Source organism: Panthera tigris, chromosome C1 (assembly GCF_018350195.1).
Source record: "Panthera tigris isolate Pti1 chromosome C1, P.tigris_Pti1_mat1.1, whole genome shotgun sequence".
In the NCBI taxonomy this organism is placed as follows: domain Eukaryota; kingdom Metazoa; phylum Chordata; class Mammalia; order Carnivora; family Felidae; genus Panthera; species Panthera tigris.
Genome location: NC_056667.1, coordinates 96,524,734 through 96,547,965, shown reverse-complemented (window position 1 = coordinate 96,547,965; position 23,232 = coordinate 96,524,734). Strand labels below are relative to the sequence as shown.

Here is a 23,232-nt window from a genome sequence, read left to right as displayed (position 1 = left end):
GCTAAGAAATTAGGAAACTTACGCCTTCAATAACAAACAAATGTAAATATCACCGTTTGGCAAACGAATGGAAAACCACTCTTAAAGTTAATTATTGGAAACACCAAACTGAACTCCTACAAACAGTGAGTAGATTGGTGATTGCTAGGAACAGGGTGGCAGGTGGAGAGAAAATGGGTGAAAGGTCAAAGGGTACAAAACATGCAATTACAAGATGAATACGTTCTGAGGATCTAATGTACAGCATCAAAAAAAATTATTGGAAACACCCTTCAATACATGTAACGAGACATATAAAACCTTTCCAACAGAGAGAAAGAGTGTCACCTGGCTAAAGTCAGTACAACTAACTAGGGTCCATTTATGGGACAACCTGAGACTATGAGGGCCTGGATTAGGCCTGTGTATCTAATTTTTGGCAACGCATGACTGGTAGGTATTATCAGTCTACCCTGTCTTCCATCACTTTTGCCAAGTAGAAATTCGTAAGAAGCAACAAGATCACCAAAGCAAAGATTGGTTTATCTCAACCTGTACTCTTACTAGTTTCTACCCTTCTTAGGTTTGAGTTTCCAAAATCATTTATTAAGTACCTGATTGTGCACTGTGTTAAGCTGGTTGCTGAAGCTCATGGTTAGATTTGTGCTTGTATTTGGGGCAACGTGTGTAGTGAAGGGACTCTTGATCTGACTCACTGTATCATACATGTGAACCCTCCGCTTGCAGATCTCCATGTTCTGAAAACAAGACTTAACACTGAAAAAGAGATTAAAGATTCAGTAAAATGAATGCTGAGATTTAAACAGATAACAAACAACTCAAGATGAATGTGGATCAACATTTTTACCCAAGTATATTTAAATAAAATGAATCAAGACTTTTTATAACCATAAAGAGAAAAAACCATACATCTTATTTTTAATCTCATGATTTTTCAGTGAGAAAGGAAAGCATCAGTGAGCCAAACATGCAAGCACCAGGAGTGCCACTCACATGTGACCACTCCATTTAAGCTGTAAGATGGTAACTCAACACAGAACCACATCAGGGCAAGTACCCCAGACCATACTCACTGATTGCTATGTGGAAAATCCAGAAGGTGAGTCATTGTCACAAACTGATGGTTAAGAGTTTTCAGAGGAGTAATCCTCTTATCTGCATCAATTGTTAGCATTTTTTTTAGCAGATCAATGTATTCTCTTCGATCCGCCTTCTCTGCCAACATGTCTGTTCCCTCTAGGTCTGTGGACATATTCACCTTCGAAGGAAAATTTAGAAACATTATACTTCATCACTTAATCTTGAATGCCGACACTAAACATCTGCATGACAGATTAGATAGACAGATACAGATCTAGGAGAAAAACCTGAGGAAATCCTTTTTATTATAGTATAATCATTTTCACAAGTGGAAGCTCTTCTTATGCTGTCTAATTAAAATCTTCAATTTGGTAGCGTTTGAGTTTGTTGGTAGAATAAAGCTGAATGAAGTCTTTTCATTCAAAATTTGGACAAGTTAACAAAAGCGATTATTATTACTTAAATATATAAGTTTCTATTGTTGAAAAAATTAAATAACACAAAAAGTATAAAGTGTTTAAACAGAATTTGGAACATAATAAGCACTCAACAAATGTTAGCTCTTATGTAAGTATGTATTTAACAGAGAAAATAGGAAAGAAACCTTCAGAAATGGTATTTCAAAATACTGACAGGCAACAAGACCAGTTAAAGCAAAAGCAAAGGAGAAATAATTTTAAAAGTGTCCTTGGTTAAAATTCAATGTTCTTTTAATACATGGCAGAATATTAATGAACTTTTTTCTCTAAAAAATGAAAATATACTAGAAGATAACAGATTGAATCTATCTTTAATATAATTAATCAACAGAAGTGTGTCTCTGATTAAAGACATACATAAATGTCTGGCTTCCTGAAATTTTCTATACTCACCTGAGCCATGTCATCTAAACAATTAAAAATGTACTTTCGAGCTTCTTTTGATTTGATTCCAGTCTCCAATTCATGTTCTTCCGGTGTCTATAAAACAGATTTTTTTCAATTCCATCCATATACTACTCTCACATTTTGTTCTAAATTAAAACCAGAATACAAAGAGACAAGTATCTATCGTCACCCTGCCAACCAGAGATGGCAAACATGGAAGTAATTTACAACCAGAAAATCTTCTTGTGGACAGATGGCACCTGGATCTTACCCCTTCAACAGTGCTAAATTAAATGTGGAAACAATGACGCAGCACTGCTCCTGAGGGGTGTCATAGAAGAAGGCACATTATCATTTTTCCCTTAAAGCTACGTTCAAATGAAATTATTTCAAATGCTAACTATTTAACAGGCTCAGAGGGAGACTCACAGGGTTACGCAAATTACTCAAGAGATCTCTCAAGTTAAAGGAATAGGTTCAGAAGTAAAAAACAGGTATTTGGATCAAGAAAATATGTAAGGCCTTAATGTAGGGAGTTAGAAAATTATGTTTTCTCACATCCATTGAGAATTCTCTAAAAAACAGTCATTGCTAAGTTACTCTAGTTCTTCCTGTGACTCAATAGGAAGCACTATTCTCTAATACTCCCTTCTCAGCTGCTGGTTCACATTTGCAAAATAACCTTAGACAAGTGAACAGGCGTCCAGTTTATTTTTTAACTAAGGATCGGATCAAATGTGTACAGTGAAATAATTTTTTCCAAGTACTTCCTCCTGTAAACATACATTCCCATCACGACCACCACCACCCCGTTTCCCTCCTCCACCTCAAGAATTTAATAACTAAAAAGTTGGGAGTAAGGAGTACAGGAATGAGTACTATAGTAGAGGAGACAGACCTTCAGCCTCCACAGCGGATACCCCAAATTTGGATCTCTGTTGAAAAACCTGGTTGTTTTTGTCCCAGCACTGAGAAGATATTCAGCGGGCAGGCCTTGTGTTTGTGAAATGTAACGAATCTGAAACATCGAAATCATTAAAACACTGATTTGGAGTGGAAAGGGGAAATATTAAAAACTTTTACACAAAGACATTACTGCTCTAGCCAAGTCAATACAAATGAAATTCACCTGTAAATACATAAATATGCTAACCCACTCACAGGTTAATTCCCAAATATTTATTCAGTTATTGCCATGTTACTATATGTCATTTACCAGGAAAATTCCATTTTGAAAATTTTGTTTGTAACCATTTTTGCTTTTTTTTTTTTTAAGTTTACTTATTTATTTTGAGAGAGACAGAGACAGCACGAGTGGGGGAGGGGCAGAGAGTGAGGGAGAGAGAATCCCAAGCAGGCTCTGTGCTGCCAGCGCAGAGCCCGACGTGGGGCTCGAACCCACGAAACTGTGAGATCATGACCTGAGTCAAAACCAAGAGTCAGATGCTTAACTGAGCCACCCAGGTGCCCCAACCATTTTTGCTTTCTTGTTGACTTCTGATACAAAGTTCAGAAAACATCAGGAGATTTCTAGGACAGAAGAGAATAATTTTCAACAAACTATTCAATGGATCACCCACCAGGAGTTTTTTTTTGTTTTCTTTGTTGATACATTATCAAATTTAAAAGATTTGGAAAACATTGTTATAAATGTCTTTCTTGGCTACTCTAGCTCCTGTCAATTGTCCCTATTCTAAACTGCCATAGAACTTCTCTCTCACACCATAAACTTAGATACTTCATTTAGCTTCTCTATCCCTACATCACTAGAGGGCAGGCACTGTGGTCACTCAATCAACATTTACTGAACACCTACTATGAACAAGGCTGGCAGTTCTCAAAGTCTTGTCTGGAGACCCCTGAGGGTCCCTAAGATCCTTTCAGGGAGTCCATGAAGCAAAAACTATTTTTAAAATAATACTAAGAAGTTATCTGTCTTTCATTCCCTTCTTACGGGTATAGAGATTTCTAGAAGGATGTGTCATTGCTCCAATGGTTAATGAAACGTGCTTGTATGTACTTATGTTTTTAAAATTTCCCAGTTTTATTGTTCATATTTGTTTGCTTGCACGATTGTCATGACTCAAGAAAGCAACAGAAGAGATGATTTGCTTTTCTCTTCACTACTGAGAGTGTTACAACAGGCAATTTTTTTTTTTTTACCAACTCTTCCATATTTGAATGGCTATACTTAAGATTAAATTAGAAACGTGTAAGCAAGGAAATAAATCTTACTTCCCACCACTCCTTCTAAAAATCTTCAGTTTTAATTTCTACTGTACTATATACTAGTAGATATAAACTACACAGAGCTCTTGGAGATCCTCGCCAATTTTTTAACAGTGTAAAGCACAGGTCAGCAAACTATGGCCTATATGCCAAATCTGGCCTACCTATCAGAAAACAGCAGGATACTACTCTTTTTTTTTTTTTTAATTTTTTTTTTAACGTTTATTTATTTTTGGGACAGAGAGAGACAGAGCATGAACGGGGGAGGGGCAGAGAGAGAGGGAGACACAGAATCGGAAGCAGGCTCCAGGCTCTGAGCCATCAGCCCAGAGCCCGACGCGAGGCTCGAACCCACGGACCGTGAGATCATGACCTGAGCCGAAGTCGGACGCCCAACCGACTGAGCCACCCAGGCGCCCCTACTCTTAAATCCGTGGGAACTATGTAATGGGAAGCTAATACAGCATTAGCAAAACAGGAAAAAAAAAAACTTTTTAATGTAGATAAGAACATTTAAAAAATTTTTCTAATGTTTATTTATTCTTGAGAGACAGAGTGCGAGCAGGGGAGGGGCAAAGAGAGAGGGAGACACAGAATCTGAAGCAGGCTCCAGGCTCTAAGCCATCAGCACAGAGCCTGACACTGGGCTTGAACTCATGGACCGTGAGATCGTGACCTGAGCTGAAGTCAGACGCTTAACTGACTGAGCCACTCAGGTGCCCCAAAGACATTTTAAATGTGAACTTCTTTTGCATACAAAAAGGATGAAAAAATTTTTTAAATCCAGGATAAAATCTATGCAATAAAATACTACACAGACATTTAAAACGAACAAAGAAGTATAGTTATTGACCTGTAAAGATATTTCACAATGTAAGTAGAAAAAGCAGATTACAAATGAAATAATCTCACTTTTTAACAAAATTATTACATTTCACTGATTCTAAGAGGCATATTTTTTTACACTAACATCTCTGAAATCAAGATATATCTTACAACTGATAATTATCATGGTTTAATTGGCAGCATTCTTTCGTAGAGGTACAGAAAAATGTGTATATATCAATCAACAGTGTCTTAGATATGACCAGATATGCTCCTCTATATCCATAAGTTTATTATGTAGAATAGAATTATATATAGCACATATATTCATTCATTCTTTTAGTAAGTACTTATTGAGCCAGGCATTGGTGATTTTAAAAACAGACACGGTTCCTGCTCTCATAGACCTTGCAGTCAAGTGAGGGAGACAGACACTGAATATTCAAACTTTCAGTTGAATTGGCATTCTGAAAAAAAGAAATAGACTTGTATAAAAATACATCACAAAGGAACCTGAGTTAGATGGAGGACTGGTGAGGAAAAGCTCCTTGAGAAAGTAACACTTGAGCTAATAAATGAGTAGACACTGACTAGATGAAATGAATGGGTGGCACAGAAATTCCAGACTATGAGAACAGTATGTACATGGGCCTGTGCTAGAAAAAAGCATATTCTTAACCAGTACTGAAATGGTGCCACTGGTGCTAGAGCACGAAAAGCAAGTAGAAATGGTGTAAGATCAATCTAGAGAAGGAGAGAGAAAGGGGAAAGACAACCCATGTAGGGGTTCAGAGGCCATATGAAGGATTCAGCCCTTTATTCTAAAAGTATAAAAACCCACTGAAGAGCAGGGAGGTAGCATGATCAAATGTGTTTTGTAAAAATCATTTTGTAAAAAAACTGGAGAGAGGTCAGAATAAAGGGAGATTGTCTAGTAACCCAGGCAAGTTAACAAGACAGCCTAGAGTAGGGTAGTAGCAATGGGAGGAGGGATCTCAATCATATTATATAATTATATATTTATTTATATATTATACATTTATGTATTTATTATATATATAAAAACATTAAAAATCTTTTTAATGTTTATTTACTTTTGAGAGAGAGACTGAGCATGAGAGAGTAAGGAGCAGAGAGAGAGGCACACACAGAATCCGAAGCAGACCCCAGGCTCTGAGCTGTTAGCAGAGCCCAACGCTGGCCTCGAACTCATGGATTGCAAGATCATGACCTGAGCCAAAGTTGGACGCTTAAGTGACTGAGTCACCCAGGTGCCCCTGAAAGTATTATATAATTGTTTACTTAATATCTCTCATCATCAAATTATAGCTTCCATGAGGACAAGGACAATGTTTTATGCAGCATTGTATCCCCAGTGTCCAAAGTAGGTAATCCATAAATACATGATGAAAATCAACAAATTATACATTTAAACACAAAATATGCCAAATCCTAATAGTGTTACCTCTAAAGGGTGGAACTACTAGAGACTGAAAGTTTTATCTCCTGGCCTACCGCATCTTTTCTAATTTTTCTATAGTAATGCACTTAAACAATAAAAATATTTTAAAATATTAATATTACAGAGGAGCCTGGGTGGCTCAGTCGGTTAAGCATCTGACCTCGGCTCAGGTCATAATCTCATGGTCTGTGGGTTCAAGCCTGGCATCAGGCTTTGTACTCACAGCTCAGAACCTGAGGTCTGTTTCGGATTCTGTGTCTCCCTCTCTCTCTGCCCCTCCCCTGCTCACACTCTGTCTCTCTCTCTCTCTCTCTCTCAAAAATAAATAAACATTAAAAAAATTTTTTTAATGTATTACAGAATTAAATTAAGTGAAAGTAGAATGGGAAGCTATCATCCAGACATTACTTTTCATATAGCTTATAATACAGCAAAAACAAGTCTTACATTTATACAAACAAAAAGTATTACTGTCATTTGTTATTTTAATTTATTTTTATTTATTTATTTTTAATTTTATTATTTTTTTTAATTTACATCCAAATTAGTTAGCACATAGTGCAACAATGATTTCAGGGGTAGATTCCTTAGTGCCCCTTACCCATTTAGCCCATCCCCCCTCCCACACCCCCTCCAGTAACCCTCAGTTTGTTCTCCATATTTATGAGTCTCTTATGCTTTGTCCCCCTCCCTGTTTTTATATTGTTTTTGTTTCCCTTCCCTTATGTTCATCTGTTTTGACTCTTAAAGTCCTCACATGAGTGAAGTCATATGATTTTTGTCTTTCTCTGACTGGCTAATTTCACTTAGCACAATACCCTCCAGTTCCATCCACATAGTTGCAAATGGCAAGATTTCATTCTTTTTGATTGCCAAGTAATACTCCATTGTGTGTGTATGTATATATATATATATATATATATATATATATATATATATACCACATCTTCTTTATCCATCGATGGACATTTGGGCTCTTTTCATACTTTGGCTATTGTCAATAGTGCTGCTATAAACAATGGGGTGCATATGTCCCTTCAAAACAGCACACCTGTATCCCTTGGACAAATACCCAGTAGTGCAATTGCTGGGTTGTAGGATAGTTCTATTTTTAGTTTTTTGAGGAACCTCCATACTAGAGTGGCTGCACCAGCTTGCATTCCCATGTCATTTGTTATCTTAAACAATTAAAATGTTTCCAACAAATTTGAAGCTATTAACTAATATTTAAAGACTCACAAACATTTGCTATATAATCTCAGCTCTAGTATTTATGAAAAATCCACAGTGGATATCATACTTATAGTGAAAGACTACTTTCCCCCTAAAACTTAGAACAAGGCAAGGATGTCAGCTCTTATACTTCTGTTCAACACTGTATTAGTGGTTCATTGCAAAGGAATTAGGCAAGAAAAGAAAAAAGGAATCCAGATTGGAAAGGAAGATGTAAAACTATTTTTATTTGTAGTTGGCATGATCTATAGTTAGAAAATTGTAAGGAATCCATCAAAACTATTAGAACTAGAGTTCTATCAGAAAACTACTAGAGGGGTGCCTGGTTGACTCAGTCAGTAGAGCATACAGTTCTTGATCTTGGGGTCGTGAGTTCAAGCCACATGTTGGGTATAGAGATTACTTAATAAAAATAATAATAAATAACCTTTAAAAAGAAAAAAAGGAAGAAAGTTACTGGTAATAGAGTTCAACAAGGTCGCAGAATACAAGATCAATTACAAAACTCATTGTATTTCTACACGTTAGAAACAATCTGAAAATAAAATTAAGAAAATAATTCCATTCACCACAGCCAACAAAACAACAGCAACAAAAAACAGAATACTTAGAAATAAAAGAAATGTAGGGGTACCTGGGTGGCTTAGCTGGTTAAGTGTCCAACTCTTGATTTTGGCTCAGGAAATGATCTCACAGTTTGTGGGATCAAGCCCTGAGTCAGGCTCTGTGCGCTGACAACAAAGAGCCTGCCTGGGATTCTCTCTCTCCCTCTCTCTTTCTCTGTCCCTCCCCTGCTCACTCAGATGCGTGCACACTTTCTCTCTCTCAAAATAAATCAACATAAAAAAAAGAAATGTAAAACCTAGATTCTGAAAATTACAAAAAGCTGCCAAAGAAAACCTAAAAAAAATCTGGTCACATTTATGGATCAGAAGACAGTATTGTTAAGATGCTGATACTTTCCAGAAATTCAATGCACTCACTACTAAAACAAAAACAACAACAACAACAACAAAAAAAAGAAAAAATAAAAAACAAGAAAAAACCCCAATGACTTTTTTTGCAGGAAAAAAAATTCTAAAATTCATATGGAATCACAAGGGACCCCAAATAGCCAAAACAATCTTAAAAAAGAACAAAGTTAGAGGCTTCACACTCCCTGGTTTCAAAACCGACTACAAAGCTATAGTAACCAAAACAACGTGGTACCAGCATAAAGACAGATATAAGATACAGATGGAACAGAATTGACAGTCCAGAAATAAATCATTGTATTTACGGTCAACTGAGTTTTGATAAGGATGCTAAGACCTAGCTAAGATCTTAGCTTTCTCTGCTAAGATCTAGCAGAGAAAGAATAGTCTTGTAGCAAATGGTGCTGGAAAAACTGAATATCCACGTGCAAAATACTGAAAGTAAACCCTTACTTTATTCTATGTTGAAAAATCAACTTAAAATGGCTCAAACATCTAAATGCAAGAGACAAAACTATACCTCTCAGAAGAAAACACAGGAGAAATCTTCATGACTTTGGATTTAGTAATAATTTCTTAGATATGATACCACAAGTACAAGTAACAAAAGGAAGAACTGGTCTTCATCAAAATTAAAAACTTTTGTGCAAACAATGCTATCAACTTAGTGAAAAGGCAACTCCAAGGAATGAGAGAAAAGTTTTGCAAATTATATATCTAATTAGGGATCAATACCCAGAATATATAAAAACTCCTACAACTCAACAACAATAAACAGCCCAATTCAAAAATGGGCAAAGGACTTAAGTAAACTTCTCTAGAGGAGATAAACCAGGTATCCCCTGGGGCGCACTTGAGTGAGGGAAGGGCAAAGAGAGAAGAGAGAACCAATCCCCAGTGGGCTCTGTGCTGTCACTTCATATCCATAAGGATGGCTGCTACCTTTAAAAAAAAAAAGAAAAGAAAAGAAAAGAAAAAAGGAAAAAAACCAGTGTTGGCAAGGATGTAGAGAAATTGAAACCCCTGTGTATTGCTGGTAGGAATGCAAAATGATATGACTGCTGTGGAAAACAGTTTGTTTAATCATAAAATTTCCAGATAACCCAGTAATTCACTTCTCGCCATATATACCCCCAAAAAACTGAAAATAGGAACTTAAACATCTGTATGCCAGTGTTCATAGCACCATTATTCACAATAGCCAAAAGATGATAACTCAATATCCATCAAAACATAAATGGATAAACAAAATGTGATGAACATATATACAATGGAACATTATTCAGCCATAAAAAGTAACGACATTCTGATACACAGTACAGCACGGATGAAAACATGTTAATAAAGAAGCCCATCACAAAAAAACTACACGTCGTGTGTAATAAATATGATAAATTACAATAGGCAAGTCTATAGAGACAGAAAGTAGATTAGTGGTGGCCAGGGGCAGGAGAGGGTACAGGTTAGGGGAGAATGGGCATTGACTGCTAATTAGGTGCAGGGTTTCATTACAGAGGGATGAATATGTTCTAAAACTGGTTATGGGGATGGTTCACAACCCTGTGAACATACTAAAAATCGCTGAGTTGTACACTTTAAATGACTGACTTACATGATATACAAAGTATATCTCAATAAAGTTGTTTTAAAGAAACTTGGCTGGAAGAACAGAGATCCTGCCACAGAAATCTTTTTGTATAACCAGAGATGCATCAGGATAACCTATCCCCAATCCTGCTCTAAAACAGCAGTATCCCATTTATTCAACATGGGAAAAATGACTTCCTCCTACCACCCACAGTTTCACATCTATGCACACTGGGCAAAAATCCTCAAAACTACCAGTTCATCTCTTTATTTTAAAAAGCCTCAGGCATACCTTAGCTTTTAAATCTAATTTTAGTTGGTTCTACTTCCCAGGAAAATTTATAGTACCAATCTGTTTACTAAAGTTGAAGGCTGGCCTAGGGATGGCACTTTCATGACTGTGATTGCTCAGAGTAAGGTTTCTTAACTAGGGATCCATGAATCTCCTAAATTTGTACTCAAAATACCATATGCAAATTTTTCTGAGAAGACTCACATCCCTAACTTCATCGGATTCTCAAAAAGGAGAATCAATAGTTTAGTTCAACCACCTGTGTTTTTGCCTCACTTAATCTCCTTCACACTTTTTTATTATAAAATAAGAAAGCTGGCTTCTTTCTCACAAGGTACAAGAGAGATTAAATTTCAAAGTTCAATATAACTAGTTACATCTCACATGAGTAATTCATTTTTTATGTTTCAATCAAACACCTGCCCAAAGAGTCATATTTTTGGAAGGTGAATCTAAAATGGATCAAGGAATCAAAATTCTACGTTGAATAGGGAAAAACACTGTTTTGTTCTTTTTTCCTTTTAATAATTCCAGATAACCATTTACTTCTTTAAAAACAATAAACAAGGGCGCCTGGATGGCTCAGTCAGTTAAGCACCAGACTTCGGCTCAGGTCGTGATCTCGTGGTTCATGGGTTCAGGCCCTGCGTCAGGCTCTGTGCTGACAGCTCAGAGCCCGGAGTCTGCTTCAGATTCTGTGTCTCCCTCTCTCTCTGCCCCTCCCCTGCTCGCACTCGGTTTCTCTCTCCTTTTCTCAAAAATAAATAAACATTAAAAAAAATTTAAAAACAAAAAATTTAAAAAACCTCATGTACTTACTATGTGCCAGACACAGTACCAGAAGCTGAGGATATACTGGTGGGATGAAACAGTCTATCCCCTCAAAGAGCTTACAGCATAGTGGTTAGAACCATTTTTATTAAAAGAATAAGAAATAAGAATTTACAATTTATTTCCCTTCATTTCCCCTTAGGACCAGCTCCTTGGGAAATTGCAGCATATTTTCTAAAGCTCCTTTGTTTTGAGATATAGACCATTTATTACAATACTTTTCAACTCCTATGATTTCCCTCCTAAATCGTATTTTACAGAGACCCAGTATATATCACAGCTTCCGGGGCCCAATGTGTTTCAATTTGTAGAGAGTACTTCAGCATATGGCATGTATAAAAGGAAGTAACAGCTCTGAGTGAGCCAAAGGTCACTCTTAAAATTCCTATTCCTCATCCTTCTTTACTTTCATATCTTAAAACTCACAAGACACATTTATTAACCAAAGTCAGTCTCTCTAATAAATCATCACAGATCTGGAAAGGTACCAATCTAAAGTAATATGAAATAAGAACCTTTCTTAACTGTTGAATTGCGAATGTAACATCAGATTAAAAAACAGGTAGAGAAAATTGTATTCTTTAAAAAAATCCTTTCTAATTAGACTATTCTTTCCATATCTAAAAACTTCACTAGTAAGTACTTCTCTTCCTCTAAAATCTATTTCATTAGTAAATACTTGCTTTCTATTCAAGTATACACTCTTACCTGATCATATTCTGAAGCACCAGGATAAAGAGGCCATCCCAGGAACAGCTCAGCTATCACACAGCCCAATGACCACATATCAATAGCTTCACAAAACGGTAATCCAAGAATAATTTCAGGGGCTCTAGCAAAAAAAAAAATAGCAAATTAAAAAATAAACATTATCTGGGGAAATTATGTTGACTAAGTCCCGTTTTAGTATCAGCTAAAGGTACATTGATTTAAAGAAACTGAAAACTATCTTTGATATAAAATCCATCATTTGAAACCTCTGGGGCCAGCTGTGTTTTGGAATTCTTTTTTTTTTTTTTTTTTTTTTTAATTTCAGAAAGGTACTACCATGCATAAACTACATATTGCATAATATTCCCAATGGAGTTTAGGGAAGCACCCTCAAATCAAACACATTAATACTTCTGTACCGAAGTCAATGAATAGTCATACCATGTTGGTGAATAAAGACTTTAAGTAGCCTTATATTGTTTCTTTTTCTTAAATTTTTTTTAACGTTTTATTTATTTTTGAGACAGAGAGAGGCAGAGCATGAGCAGGGGAGGGGCAGAGAGAGCAAGACACAGAATCTGAAGCAGGCTCCAGGCTCTGAGCTGTCAGCACAGAGTCTGACGCGGGACTCAAACTCACAAACCGCGAGGATCATGACCTGAGCCAAAATCGGATGCTTAACCGACTGAGCCACCCAGGCGCCCCGGCCTTACATTGTTTCAAGTCAGACTTTGCCAATACACCAAACTTAGAAAAAGTTTTTTAATTTTGAGAGCTTTCTGGATTTTGAAATCACAGATTTCAGATAAGGGATCCCAGATAAAGGATCCCAGATTTATTCTTTTTACTCTTAGCACCTTTTTAATTACGGAAAAATCAATTAAGTGACCTGATCAATAAATACCCCTTGGTAACAGAAATGCCTTCTACAGAAATATAGTGGTTGGCAGCACTATAGAATATTCATTTCCATGAATGCTCCAAGTGAAAAACCTAACGCTAGGGAATCTTAAAGAGAAAATGAAGATAATACCATAAGCCTAGAGCTTTATATGTATGAATACATTCAAGGTAAAATTATTATCCCCATTTATAGAGGAAACTGAGGCAAAAAAATTTGCCCAAAATCACAGTTAATAAGTGGCAGAGCTAGAATTTGAACCGTGGCTATCTGGCCCCAGAACTGAGTATATTGTACTGTCTCTAAATAAGTAAGAGTTAAGCACATACCCACCTATATAAATCAATTTGGCTTGATGGTGTACATGGCATTTTCCAACCACGACTAAAATTATGAGATAAATGGGTTTTTAAGGGGAGGGTGATAATATGTATCACTAATATCAATAATAATTATAGATGACACTTATATAGTGCTTACTCTGTGCCATGAAATGTTCTAATAAGCTCTTCATAAATGTGGTCACTTATTCCTTTACAACAATCCTATGGAAGTAGGTATTACTAATGTTAAGTCATCAATTCTAAGATGAATGCTTGTTTCACTTTTTTTAAAAATTTATTTGAGAGAGAGACAATGAGCACACAAGCAACCATGAGTGGGGGAGGGGCAGAAAGAGAAGAGAGAGAGAATCCCAAGCAGCATCCGCATTGTCCGCGTGGAGCCCGGGAGCCCGATGCAGGGCTTGAACTCACAAACCATAAGATCATTATGACCTGAGCCGAAATCAAGAGTCGGACGCTTCACCAACTGAGCCACCCAGGCATCCCTGTTTTTTTCATATTTTAACATTCCTGAAATCAAGAAGATTCTTGCAAATGATGATGTATTTTAGTTCACTGGCAGTGCTTTTACTTTCTTATTGGGACCTAAATAATGTTTCTTTTTCCAATCAATGGTGTATCAGATTCTATGTAATAAAGTATCATTTCCATTTTACAGATGAAGAAACTAGGCATTGAGAAGGTAAGTAACTCACCGAAGGCCACATAATTACAAAATGATGGAGGCCAGGCAGTCTGGATGTAAGGTTTGAGCTCTTAAACATTTTATCATCATCTCCAAATAATTTCCTTTCCTTCTTACAAGTCACAGAATTGGAATGTGTAAGGGAATACCAGCTCCAGACCCCTCAGCAGATCTCTCCATCTAACAGGCTCATGGGATGTATAGGTTTCCCCAACTTCACTTTTAAGTAATATGTGCTTATTGTTGCTCTGGAGCAGGGAGGATTGAGCAGGCAGAGTATAAAGATATTTCCTAAAATAAGAATATCCTCCCCAAGTACTTTTCTAAGTAAGTAGCCCTTAGAAAATAAGGTAAAGTAGAGGACTCCATAGGGTCTAGAGGCTTTCCTGACCCTTGTACAGAAACAGCAGAAGGATGATCCGAGCCTGCTGAGACTTCCACTATTTGACAGCTATGGATAGAACGACTACTATCACCTGTTTTTATGCTATTTGAGGTGAACTGTGGTTCTGCGAACCAAAGAAACAACCTTCAAAGGGGATACTCTTTGCAGGTGGCTAGAGCCACATATTACTGAGAGAGTTTCAGAGTTTAATTAAACCCCAACCAGTACAGCATGTTTTTAAGATGGCACAAATTTAATAGCATTAATAAACTAGAGAGTAAGACTATCCAGAAACATAAAAGCTTTTCTAAAATTGAAAAGGGACAAAATTTTTACTTTCAGTGAGCAGAATCGTTAATTTCCAAGTTCATGACAGTGCCAAAAATAGCTGGCAGGGAAAGTGCAAATGGCTTTGTGCCAAAATAAAAACTGGGCTTAGAACATTCCTAAGCATCAACTGAAGAGCAGCAGATTGATTCTGCCATTCTCACTATACCAGGAAGACATTTTAAAATCCAAAGGTAGGTCACAGGGAGGGGCAGGCTACCCAATAACTTACTTCATTAAAAAAGTAGCAATAATATGTGGTAATCGTTAGGCTTCCAAAGCTTAAAGTTTCAGAGAAATTAAGAAAAATACTAATTCCAGCCCCCAAGCTCCATTAGACAAAAAAAAAAAAACAAAAACAAACAAACAAAAAAAAACCCTAAAGACTGGCTGGAATCAGTTTTTCCATTTGGTCTCACTCTGCTTCTGGAGTAACAAAAGCAGCTAAGGATTTTTACCAAAAACTCACTAAAAGAGTAATTCTACCCCATCTACCACACAAAAAGATGAGTACCAAAAGAAAAAAAAAGCAAAAAAATAAAATAAGGCTGCTCAGTCTACTGAGAGCTTTTCACTACCATTAGAAACTAGAAATGCTGGCTGACCTAAACTCTAAGAAGCAAAAAGATTGAAATTATTTTCTTTTACTGCGCAGAACAGCATCATTTAAAGCAAGTACTTCTCTAAAGACTGAATGTTTTAAATTCTGAATTCAGATTATAATTCTTGGTACTATCTTCATTACTGTATCATCTTTCCCCTTGGCCTCCATTATTTTTCAATCCCTCAATAAGAACTCCAGGCAGTAAAATTCTGGTTCTACTTTACCTGTATAATGATACTGAGATAATTATTTCTCTAGGTCCCTTTCTAGCTCTGACATTCTAACAACTGATCAGTAAAAAACATTACCTATAGAGGGGCGCCTGGGTGGCTCAGTCGGTTAAGCGTCGAACTCTTGGTTTCGTCTCAGGTCATGATCTCACCGTTTCACGAGTTCGAGCCCGAGTCAGGCTCTGCAGTGACAGTGCTGTGAAGCCTGCTTGGGATTCTTTCTCTCTCTCTCCCTCTCTCTCTACCCCTCCCCCTTTCACGCTGTCTCTCTCACTCTCAAATTAAATAAATAAACTTTAAAAAAATTTTTTTAGGGGTGCCTGGCTCAGTCGGTTAAACGTCCGACTTCGGCTCAGGTCATGATCTCTCTGTTCGTGAGTCCAAACCCTGTGTTGGGCTCTATGCTGACAGCTCAGAGCCTGGAGCCTGCTTTGGATTCTGTGTCTCCCTCTCTGTCTTTCCCCCACTGTACTATCTCTGTCTCTCAAAATTGAATAAATGTTAAAAAAATTTTTTTTTAATTTTTAAGATTATCTATAGAAGCACAGGGAAGAGAGGGAAAAATCCAAACTGACAATATTCACTTTTGTAGGAAAATGGCATTAATTGTACTTTAGACATGGTGAGTGTCTTTTCTTTGAAAATACATCCCATCCTTAAAAAACAAATACTAAACAGGCTCTGATTACTGTAACCAGATTGTAGAAATAGCAATCCCTGTCTTTTGATTTCTCAACTTCAAACTTCTTTAAACTAAAAAATTCCTCCAAAGTTATAAAGCGTTATTTTATTAGAACCCAGAGCAAGCTGTGGGTAGGATCACTTAACAGCAGAAACTATTCTCTGCTCATTTTCATGAACATTCTTTGTTTCTTCCTGCCCATCTCAGAGGCATCAAACTTACTTACCAGATCAGATATGTTACATAAAGTCTTAACTTCCTGCATCTGTGGCTTAGGTGAAACTGTAGTATGTTTATTTGTCTAGGATAAACTGAAAATATGCTTTCCTTCTCTTGACTTTGTCCTTCCATATATAACAAATACAGCGATCTCAACTTTCAATAAAGGACAGTTTTCCATTTTTCAGAATGGAAAAGCACTGAGCTTGTAGGCATGGCAAACCTTTGTGCCTGAAACTCAAGCCCCAAAGACAGCAACTTTTCTTTAAATTAGTCTACATTTACGTTTAAAGTGCCCAGGAAATAAAGCATATTATTTCCACTGCCTAAGGCATTTAGCCATGCCCACTGCTAACAGAGACAGGATGGTGGCAAAAGTTTGTCAACTGATAATATTTTGGCATGTTATCAGCAAGATGAAACAATGTAAACTAAAAAGGAGGGGAAGGGGAAGGCTGGCTTTGGAGCCAGGATGCTTCAACGGCCAAAGGGATTTTACAGAGGTTTTCTGAAAGATAACAGGGTGAGGACGTAATAGCCTCTAAAAGCAACATGAAGAATACCACTGTGGATAAAACTAATGATAAAGAAGGAATGCCTGAGCTGCTATTCCATTGGCTTTGGGTTCATTATCAAGTATTGCTGCGATAAAACAGAAGAGTCCCACTGCTAAATCCTAAATGCAGTCAAGCCCTGGATATTGGACTTCAGTATGCACACTAATTACTCAGTAATACACAGAAAGAACTCCTGTTTTTAAGGGGTAAACTTAGCTCCATTTAAAATTACTCCTATACTCAGCAATTCAATGCAATGGATTTGCAGGATGATTTGTTGAAGAGTAATCACCAGTGGACTTAAAAATTTGAAAATCCTATTTGTTTCCAAAAACAAAACAACCAAATTACTCAAATCGCAGCTTGAATTTAAAAGGACAGGGAAAGGGGCAAAGACAGCAACCTAACACTGAAAATTATTCAAACGAATTACTTATTGGAGAAAGCTAAGCAGCCAGAACTATGTACCCCTCAAATCTTTGCCCCTCAAGAGAAAATGCCATCAAAATTATTTCACAAAATAATTCTTATTTCTATCACTCTTCTTCTATCTTAAAATTGCTTTCGTTACAAGCCAAGGCAAGTAGTTAAAGAACACCTGCAGGCCTGATTAGAGAAGAGATCAAGAAGCAAGAGCCCACCAGCCCCCACCCCACAGCGGTGCCCTCCCTCCTAATTCCCCAAGGCTCCCAACAAGATGCAGAACTGAACTTGTAAGTGGACCTGTAGAGTGTTTCTGCAAATACACACGAGTGGGTAGTGGTGGGATTACTCAAAGGAGCAAACTAAAAGAAAAAGTAATCAGAACCTAAATCTTCCAAGTAGTGAATCAGTAAATGGAGGAGAGATTCTCAAAATTAGCCCAACTGCCTAGAGCAAGATGAAACCAGAAACCAATGCTCTAGGAATTTCTTTACTCCATCTCTCTCAAGTAAGAAATATCATAGTTTTACAAAGTTATAAAAGGAAAAGATAAAAATAGAGAAGAGTGGATTCGAAGACGTAATGTGAAAATGTCATTACTACCCAAAGTGATTTACAGATTCGGTGCAACCCTTCAAAAACCAATGAGGTTTTTTGTAGAAATAGAAAAATTCATCCTAAAATTTATATGGAAATCTCAAGGGACTCCAAATAGCCAAAACAATATTAAAAGAGAATAAAGCTGGAGATCTTACACTCCTGATTTTAAAAGTTACTACAAAGCTACAAGTAATCAAAATGATGTGCTACTGGCATAAAGACAGACATACAGACCAATGGACAAAAGAGCCCAGAAATAAACCCTTGTGTTTGTGGTCAATGAATTTTGACAAGTGTCAAGATCTTTCACTGAAGAAAGAATAGTCTTTTGAGCAAATGGTGCTAGGAAAACTGAATATCCACATGCAAAAGAATGAAACTGGACCCTTACCCTACACCGTATACAAAAATTAACTTAAAATAGATCAAAGAACAAAATATAAGAGCTGTCTATGTCTATATTATATTCTTATAAGAGCTAAAAACTATAGAATGCTCAGAAGAAAGCAAAAGGGAAAAAAATTTAGGACACTGGTTTGACAATGATTTCTTAGCTATAATACCAAAAGCATGAGAAACAAACAAAAAAAATACACAAACTGGACTTCATCAAAGTTTAAAACTTTTGTGCAAACACCATCAACAAAGTGAAAAGGCAACCCCACAGAATGAGAGAATATATATACACATCATCTATCTGCAGAGGGATTAATACCCAGAATATATAAAGAACTCTTACAACTCAACAAAAAAACAACCCAATTCAAAAATGGACAAAGGACTTGAACAGACATCTCTCCAGAGAAGATAGACAGATGTCCAATAAGTAAATGAAAAGATGCTCAAGATCACTAATCTTTAGGGAAATGCAAATCAAATACCATTTCACACACATAAGGATGGCTATTATCCCTCCCATCCCCAGAAAACAAAAACAAGTGTTGATGAGGAGGTGGAGAAATTGGAATCCTCATGCATTGCTACTGGGAATGTAAAATAGTGTAGCTGTAGAACAGTTTGGTGATTCCTCAAAAAATTAAACAGAATGATCATATGATCCAGCAGTTCTACTTCTAGCTATATACCCAAAAGAATTGAAAACAGAGTCTTAAACACTTGAGAGCTAATGTTCACTGCAGCATTATTCACAATAGCCAAAAATGTGGAAACCCAAGGGAATGGATAAACAAAATGTAGTACATTCATGCACTGGAATATTATTCAGTCATGAAAAGGAATGGAATTCTGATACATGCTACAGTCTGGATTAACTTTGAAAGCATTATGCTAAGTGAAATAAGCCAGAAACAAAGGGACAAATATTGCATGATTCCACTTACATGCAGTACCTAGAAGAGGCAAATTCACAGAGACAGAAAGTCAGATAGAGCTTACCAGAGGGAAGGGGGAAGGTGGAGTTATTGCTTAATGGTTACAGAATTTCTGTTTTGGGTGATGAAAAAAATTTAGAAATGGTGATGGTTACACAACATTGTGAATGTACTTAATGACACTGAACGGTACACTTAAAAATGGTTAAAATGGCAGACTTATGTTAGGCAGATTTTACACCATTAGAAAAAAAAATATGCAGATGGCATATTTTCTGAGCTCCTAAATGGTTAAAACACCCTCCTATTACTTTCATGCATAATATAAACTTCTAAGTTCAGACTTTCTATTTACTCAAAATTTCATATAGGCATTTGACATGTTGGACTATCTCCTGATAAACATGTTTTGTGGATTACCTATTTTTTGTTTATTGTTTCACTTCTTGACTGGGTGAGTAGAAAATTTGTATTTAATGAATGATCACTAAAATTATCAGATTACTTAAAATTAATAGCTAGTCAAATAAATGAGGTACTGAGAAATAAAAGCTCACTTCAAAAGACTTCCCCCTTTCCTTTCAGTAATTCTCCTTGGTTAACAGCACAAACAACATTGTATATACCACCCTTTAAGTACTGTCCCAATAATTACTATATATTAAAAAGGTAGCTTTGTTAGAAGTACCAATCTGGAAATATAAATCACTGAAGTATAAGGCACTTGGGTCAAGGACATTCTAGGATAACCAAATAAGCTCATAACCAAAAAAGTTCAAACTATTACAGAGAATGTTAAAACAGGAAGAGCCCTTGGTAATCAACAAACTCAATTCTCTAAATTACACAAGATAGGAAATGTATAAGAATGAAAAAACCTGGAATTATTCCCAAGGCATCCTACCTGCCAAGATAGGAATGTGGAAAAAGTAGCAGCATATGCCCAAATTCATTACAAATAAGTGAACATCTTTATATTTTTAAAGACTCTTTAGAATGGGAAAATTGGGTATAATGGCACTTACTAAAAAAGAACCAGATGCTAGTATTCATTCAACTAGAAACAACCTTCAGAATCAAACTGAATTTTTCCAGTGTTAAATAAAATAATGTTACATATAGGAATGCCACACAGGGGTATGAAGTAAAACACAGTATTCTATCTTGGACTCTGTAAATAAATTCATTGTTATATGTAGCCCTATGTAACACCTTTAAGTATAAAGACAGATCTCTAGTCTAAGATACGCTTTTTAGCATTTGCCACTTGCCTGTAGTAACGTGACTGTAAGTAGGTTGAGCACACAGCTTTGGAAACGTGACTAGCAGAACCAAAGTCAATGACCTTCACTCGGTAGGGTTGGCGCACTGGATCGACCAGCATTATGTTTTCAGGCTTAAGGTCAGCGTGAATCAGACCAAGGCTCTTGAGCTTCATCAGGGCTGTGGCCACCTGCTGCAAGATTGGTCTGATGTACTTGAGTGGCAGTGGGCTAAACTTGTTCTGCTTTAGAAAATCATACAAGTTCTGCTCCAGCATCTCAAACACAAGGCAGGTGTGATTCTTATGCTGAAAGCACTCGTAAGAACGAACAAAATTATACTCATCGGCATTTTCACTGCTTAGGCGGGAAAGGATGCTCACTTCAATCTGTCCTTGTCTGGCATAGGAGGGGTGGTTCTTCAAGATTTTAATAGCCACAATTTCCTTAGTGCTCCGCTTCCAGCACTTAGCCACCTGTCCAAATGTTCCCCGGCCTAGGAACTCCAACACTTCATAGCTATTGGTCATAGAGCAAAGGATCTCATGCTGGACCAGCTGGTAATCCCCTTCTCCGCTGGAACTGCTACTCTTTGTGGTCACAGTGGTGGTCGTGGCAGCAGCACCCACCACAGTCCTGTTTTGCAGCATGAGAGGGGGATGTTCTTCTATGATTTGCACGCTACCGTTGCTGTCAACTTCCTCACTTTTTCTTTTCAATCCACATTTTTGATATGGCTCAAGCAAAGAAACGTTGTTTCTGTGAGTCAGGGTCTGGCTGCTTTGGAAGGTTGCCGTAGCAGCACCGGCCGAGCTATCAGCAGCGGTTACGACGATACGCTCCGCTGCAGGAGCCGGGAGGAGAAGGCCCTGGTCGTAAGCAGGGATGTTGAAATTTGCTACCTGGTGAGAGGAGCTGGCTTGCCCTTGTGTGGCTGGGAGGGTTTTGCTGTGGGTATAATATTTGTCGTTGCTGCTCTGTCCAGAAACATCCCAGCCAGAGGGCTCTATTTTCAGTTTCTTCGCACTGCAGAAGGCACTCGACGACACTGATGGGGGGGAAAACACCTGCAGCTGTGATGCCATACCTACATCGAGAGACAGGAAGAATTAGATCCTCAATTTTATACAACTCCTCAATTAATAGATAAGAAAACTTTTAGTTTAGAAAAACCACAAGTAAAATATAACTATCTGGCTAAGATTTTATCTCACACATTTTCTAAAACATGTTTCCGAGCACAGAAAGTTCAACTTTTTGGTCTAAATACACAACCGTAAGCACTCTTTGAGACTCAGCAATAGTAGGTCATATTGCTAAAAGAGCATGAACATCTATGATGGTTTATAAAATAATGAGCATGATAATAACAACAGCTTAGATGACTGATCCCTTACTATGTGTCAAGTAGTAGTCTAAACACTTCACATGTATTACTTATTTAATTCTCACCCTATGGAGAATATACTAACATTATTTCCACTTTACAGATGAGGAAACTAAGACACAGAGTGTTTAAAGTAACTTGCCCCAAATAGCACAACCATTAAGTGGCAGCACAGGTATTCAAACCCAGACTCTATGGCCACAGAGCTCACTCCACAGCTGTCTTCACTCCTGCCCTGATTAGCTTTCTATTTTTTTTTTTTAATGTTTACTTATTTATTCTTGAGAGAGAGAGAGAGAACGTGCGTGCATAAGCAGAGGAGGGGCAGAGAGAAAGAAGGAGACACAGAATCTGAAGCAGGCTCCAGGCTCCGGGCACTGAGCACAGAGCCCAACACAGGACTCAAACCCACAAACCCATGAGATCATGACCTGAGCTGAAGTCGGACACTTAACCAACTGAGCCACCCAGGCACTCCCTGATTAGCTTTTTGATCAATTATTTAAATTTAGACATAGATGGCATGCTTATAAAATTTACAGATGAACCAAATTTGGGCAGGATACTCAATATATTGCTAAGGAACAGGTCCAAAAAGATAACAATAGGGTAGAAACCACAACACAAATCTAGCAGATGTAATTTAATACAAATACAGAATCCTACTTAGGTCCAAAAAATATGACTACCACAAAGCACAAGGATAAGAAATACAAGGCTTAGCGGGAGCATACGTATACGAAAAACACTTTCAGTTGGTAAGAGAAACATTATGTGATAATGTTCCCCTCCCCTCAAAAGCTATTTCAATCTTCAATTACATTCATAGAAATAGTGTCCAGAACATGCTGGACAAAGTGAATGCTATCTACTCTGCTCAGGTCATACAATATTTTAATAGTGTTTAGCTCTGCCCACTACAATATAAGAGGACCACTGATAAAATGATCAGAAAAAAGTAATCAAATGATGTGAAACCTATAGAGAGGATCTCCTGAAGAACCACAGGAAGTAATTCTTACAAAAATTATGGAGAAAGGGGGTGAGAAAAGCCCAGCTTTTTGTCCCTGAACATCCGTAAATATCTCAAGCTCAATAAACCCCAAGACTCCCAAAGCTAAAACTTTTAGAATAAAGTCCAAACCACTGACATAGCATATAAGCCATTTCGTATTTATCTTCTCTCTTCTCGACCATGTAACACT

General features: G+C 37.1%; 1 protein-coding gene across 11 annotated transcripts in view; it reads right to left on the bottom strand.

Annotated features, from left to right (window-relative positions):
• The window catches only part of HIPK1 (homeodomain interacting protein kinase 1), a 51,274-nt gene that overhangs the window by 19,425 nt on the left and 8,617 nt on the right, over positions 1–23,232 (bottom strand). For 10 of the 11 annotated variants that reach the window (XR_006221831.1, XR_006221832.1, XM_015534944.2 and 7 more), the window contains exons 2-7: positions 20,650–21,727; positions 12,088–12,211; positions 2,845–2,964; positions 1,953–2,039; positions 1,074–1,258; positions 594–756 (exon numbers count right to left, since the gene is read on the bottom strand). Coding sequence is in view for 9 of the 11 variants with exons in the window: in XM_015534944.2 (XP_015390430.2) it covers positions 594–756; positions 1,074–1,258; positions 1,953–2,039; positions 2,845–2,964; positions 12,088–12,211; positions 20,650–21,725 (1,755 nt within the window). In the remaining 2 variants the exon portion in view is untranslated. Of the gene's footprint in view, positions 1–593; positions 757–1,073; positions 1,259–1,952; positions 2,040–2,844; positions 2,965–12,087; positions 12,212–20,649; positions 21,728–23,232 lie in introns of those variants that run through there. The other variant, XM_042998244.1, reaches the window with a different exon arrangement.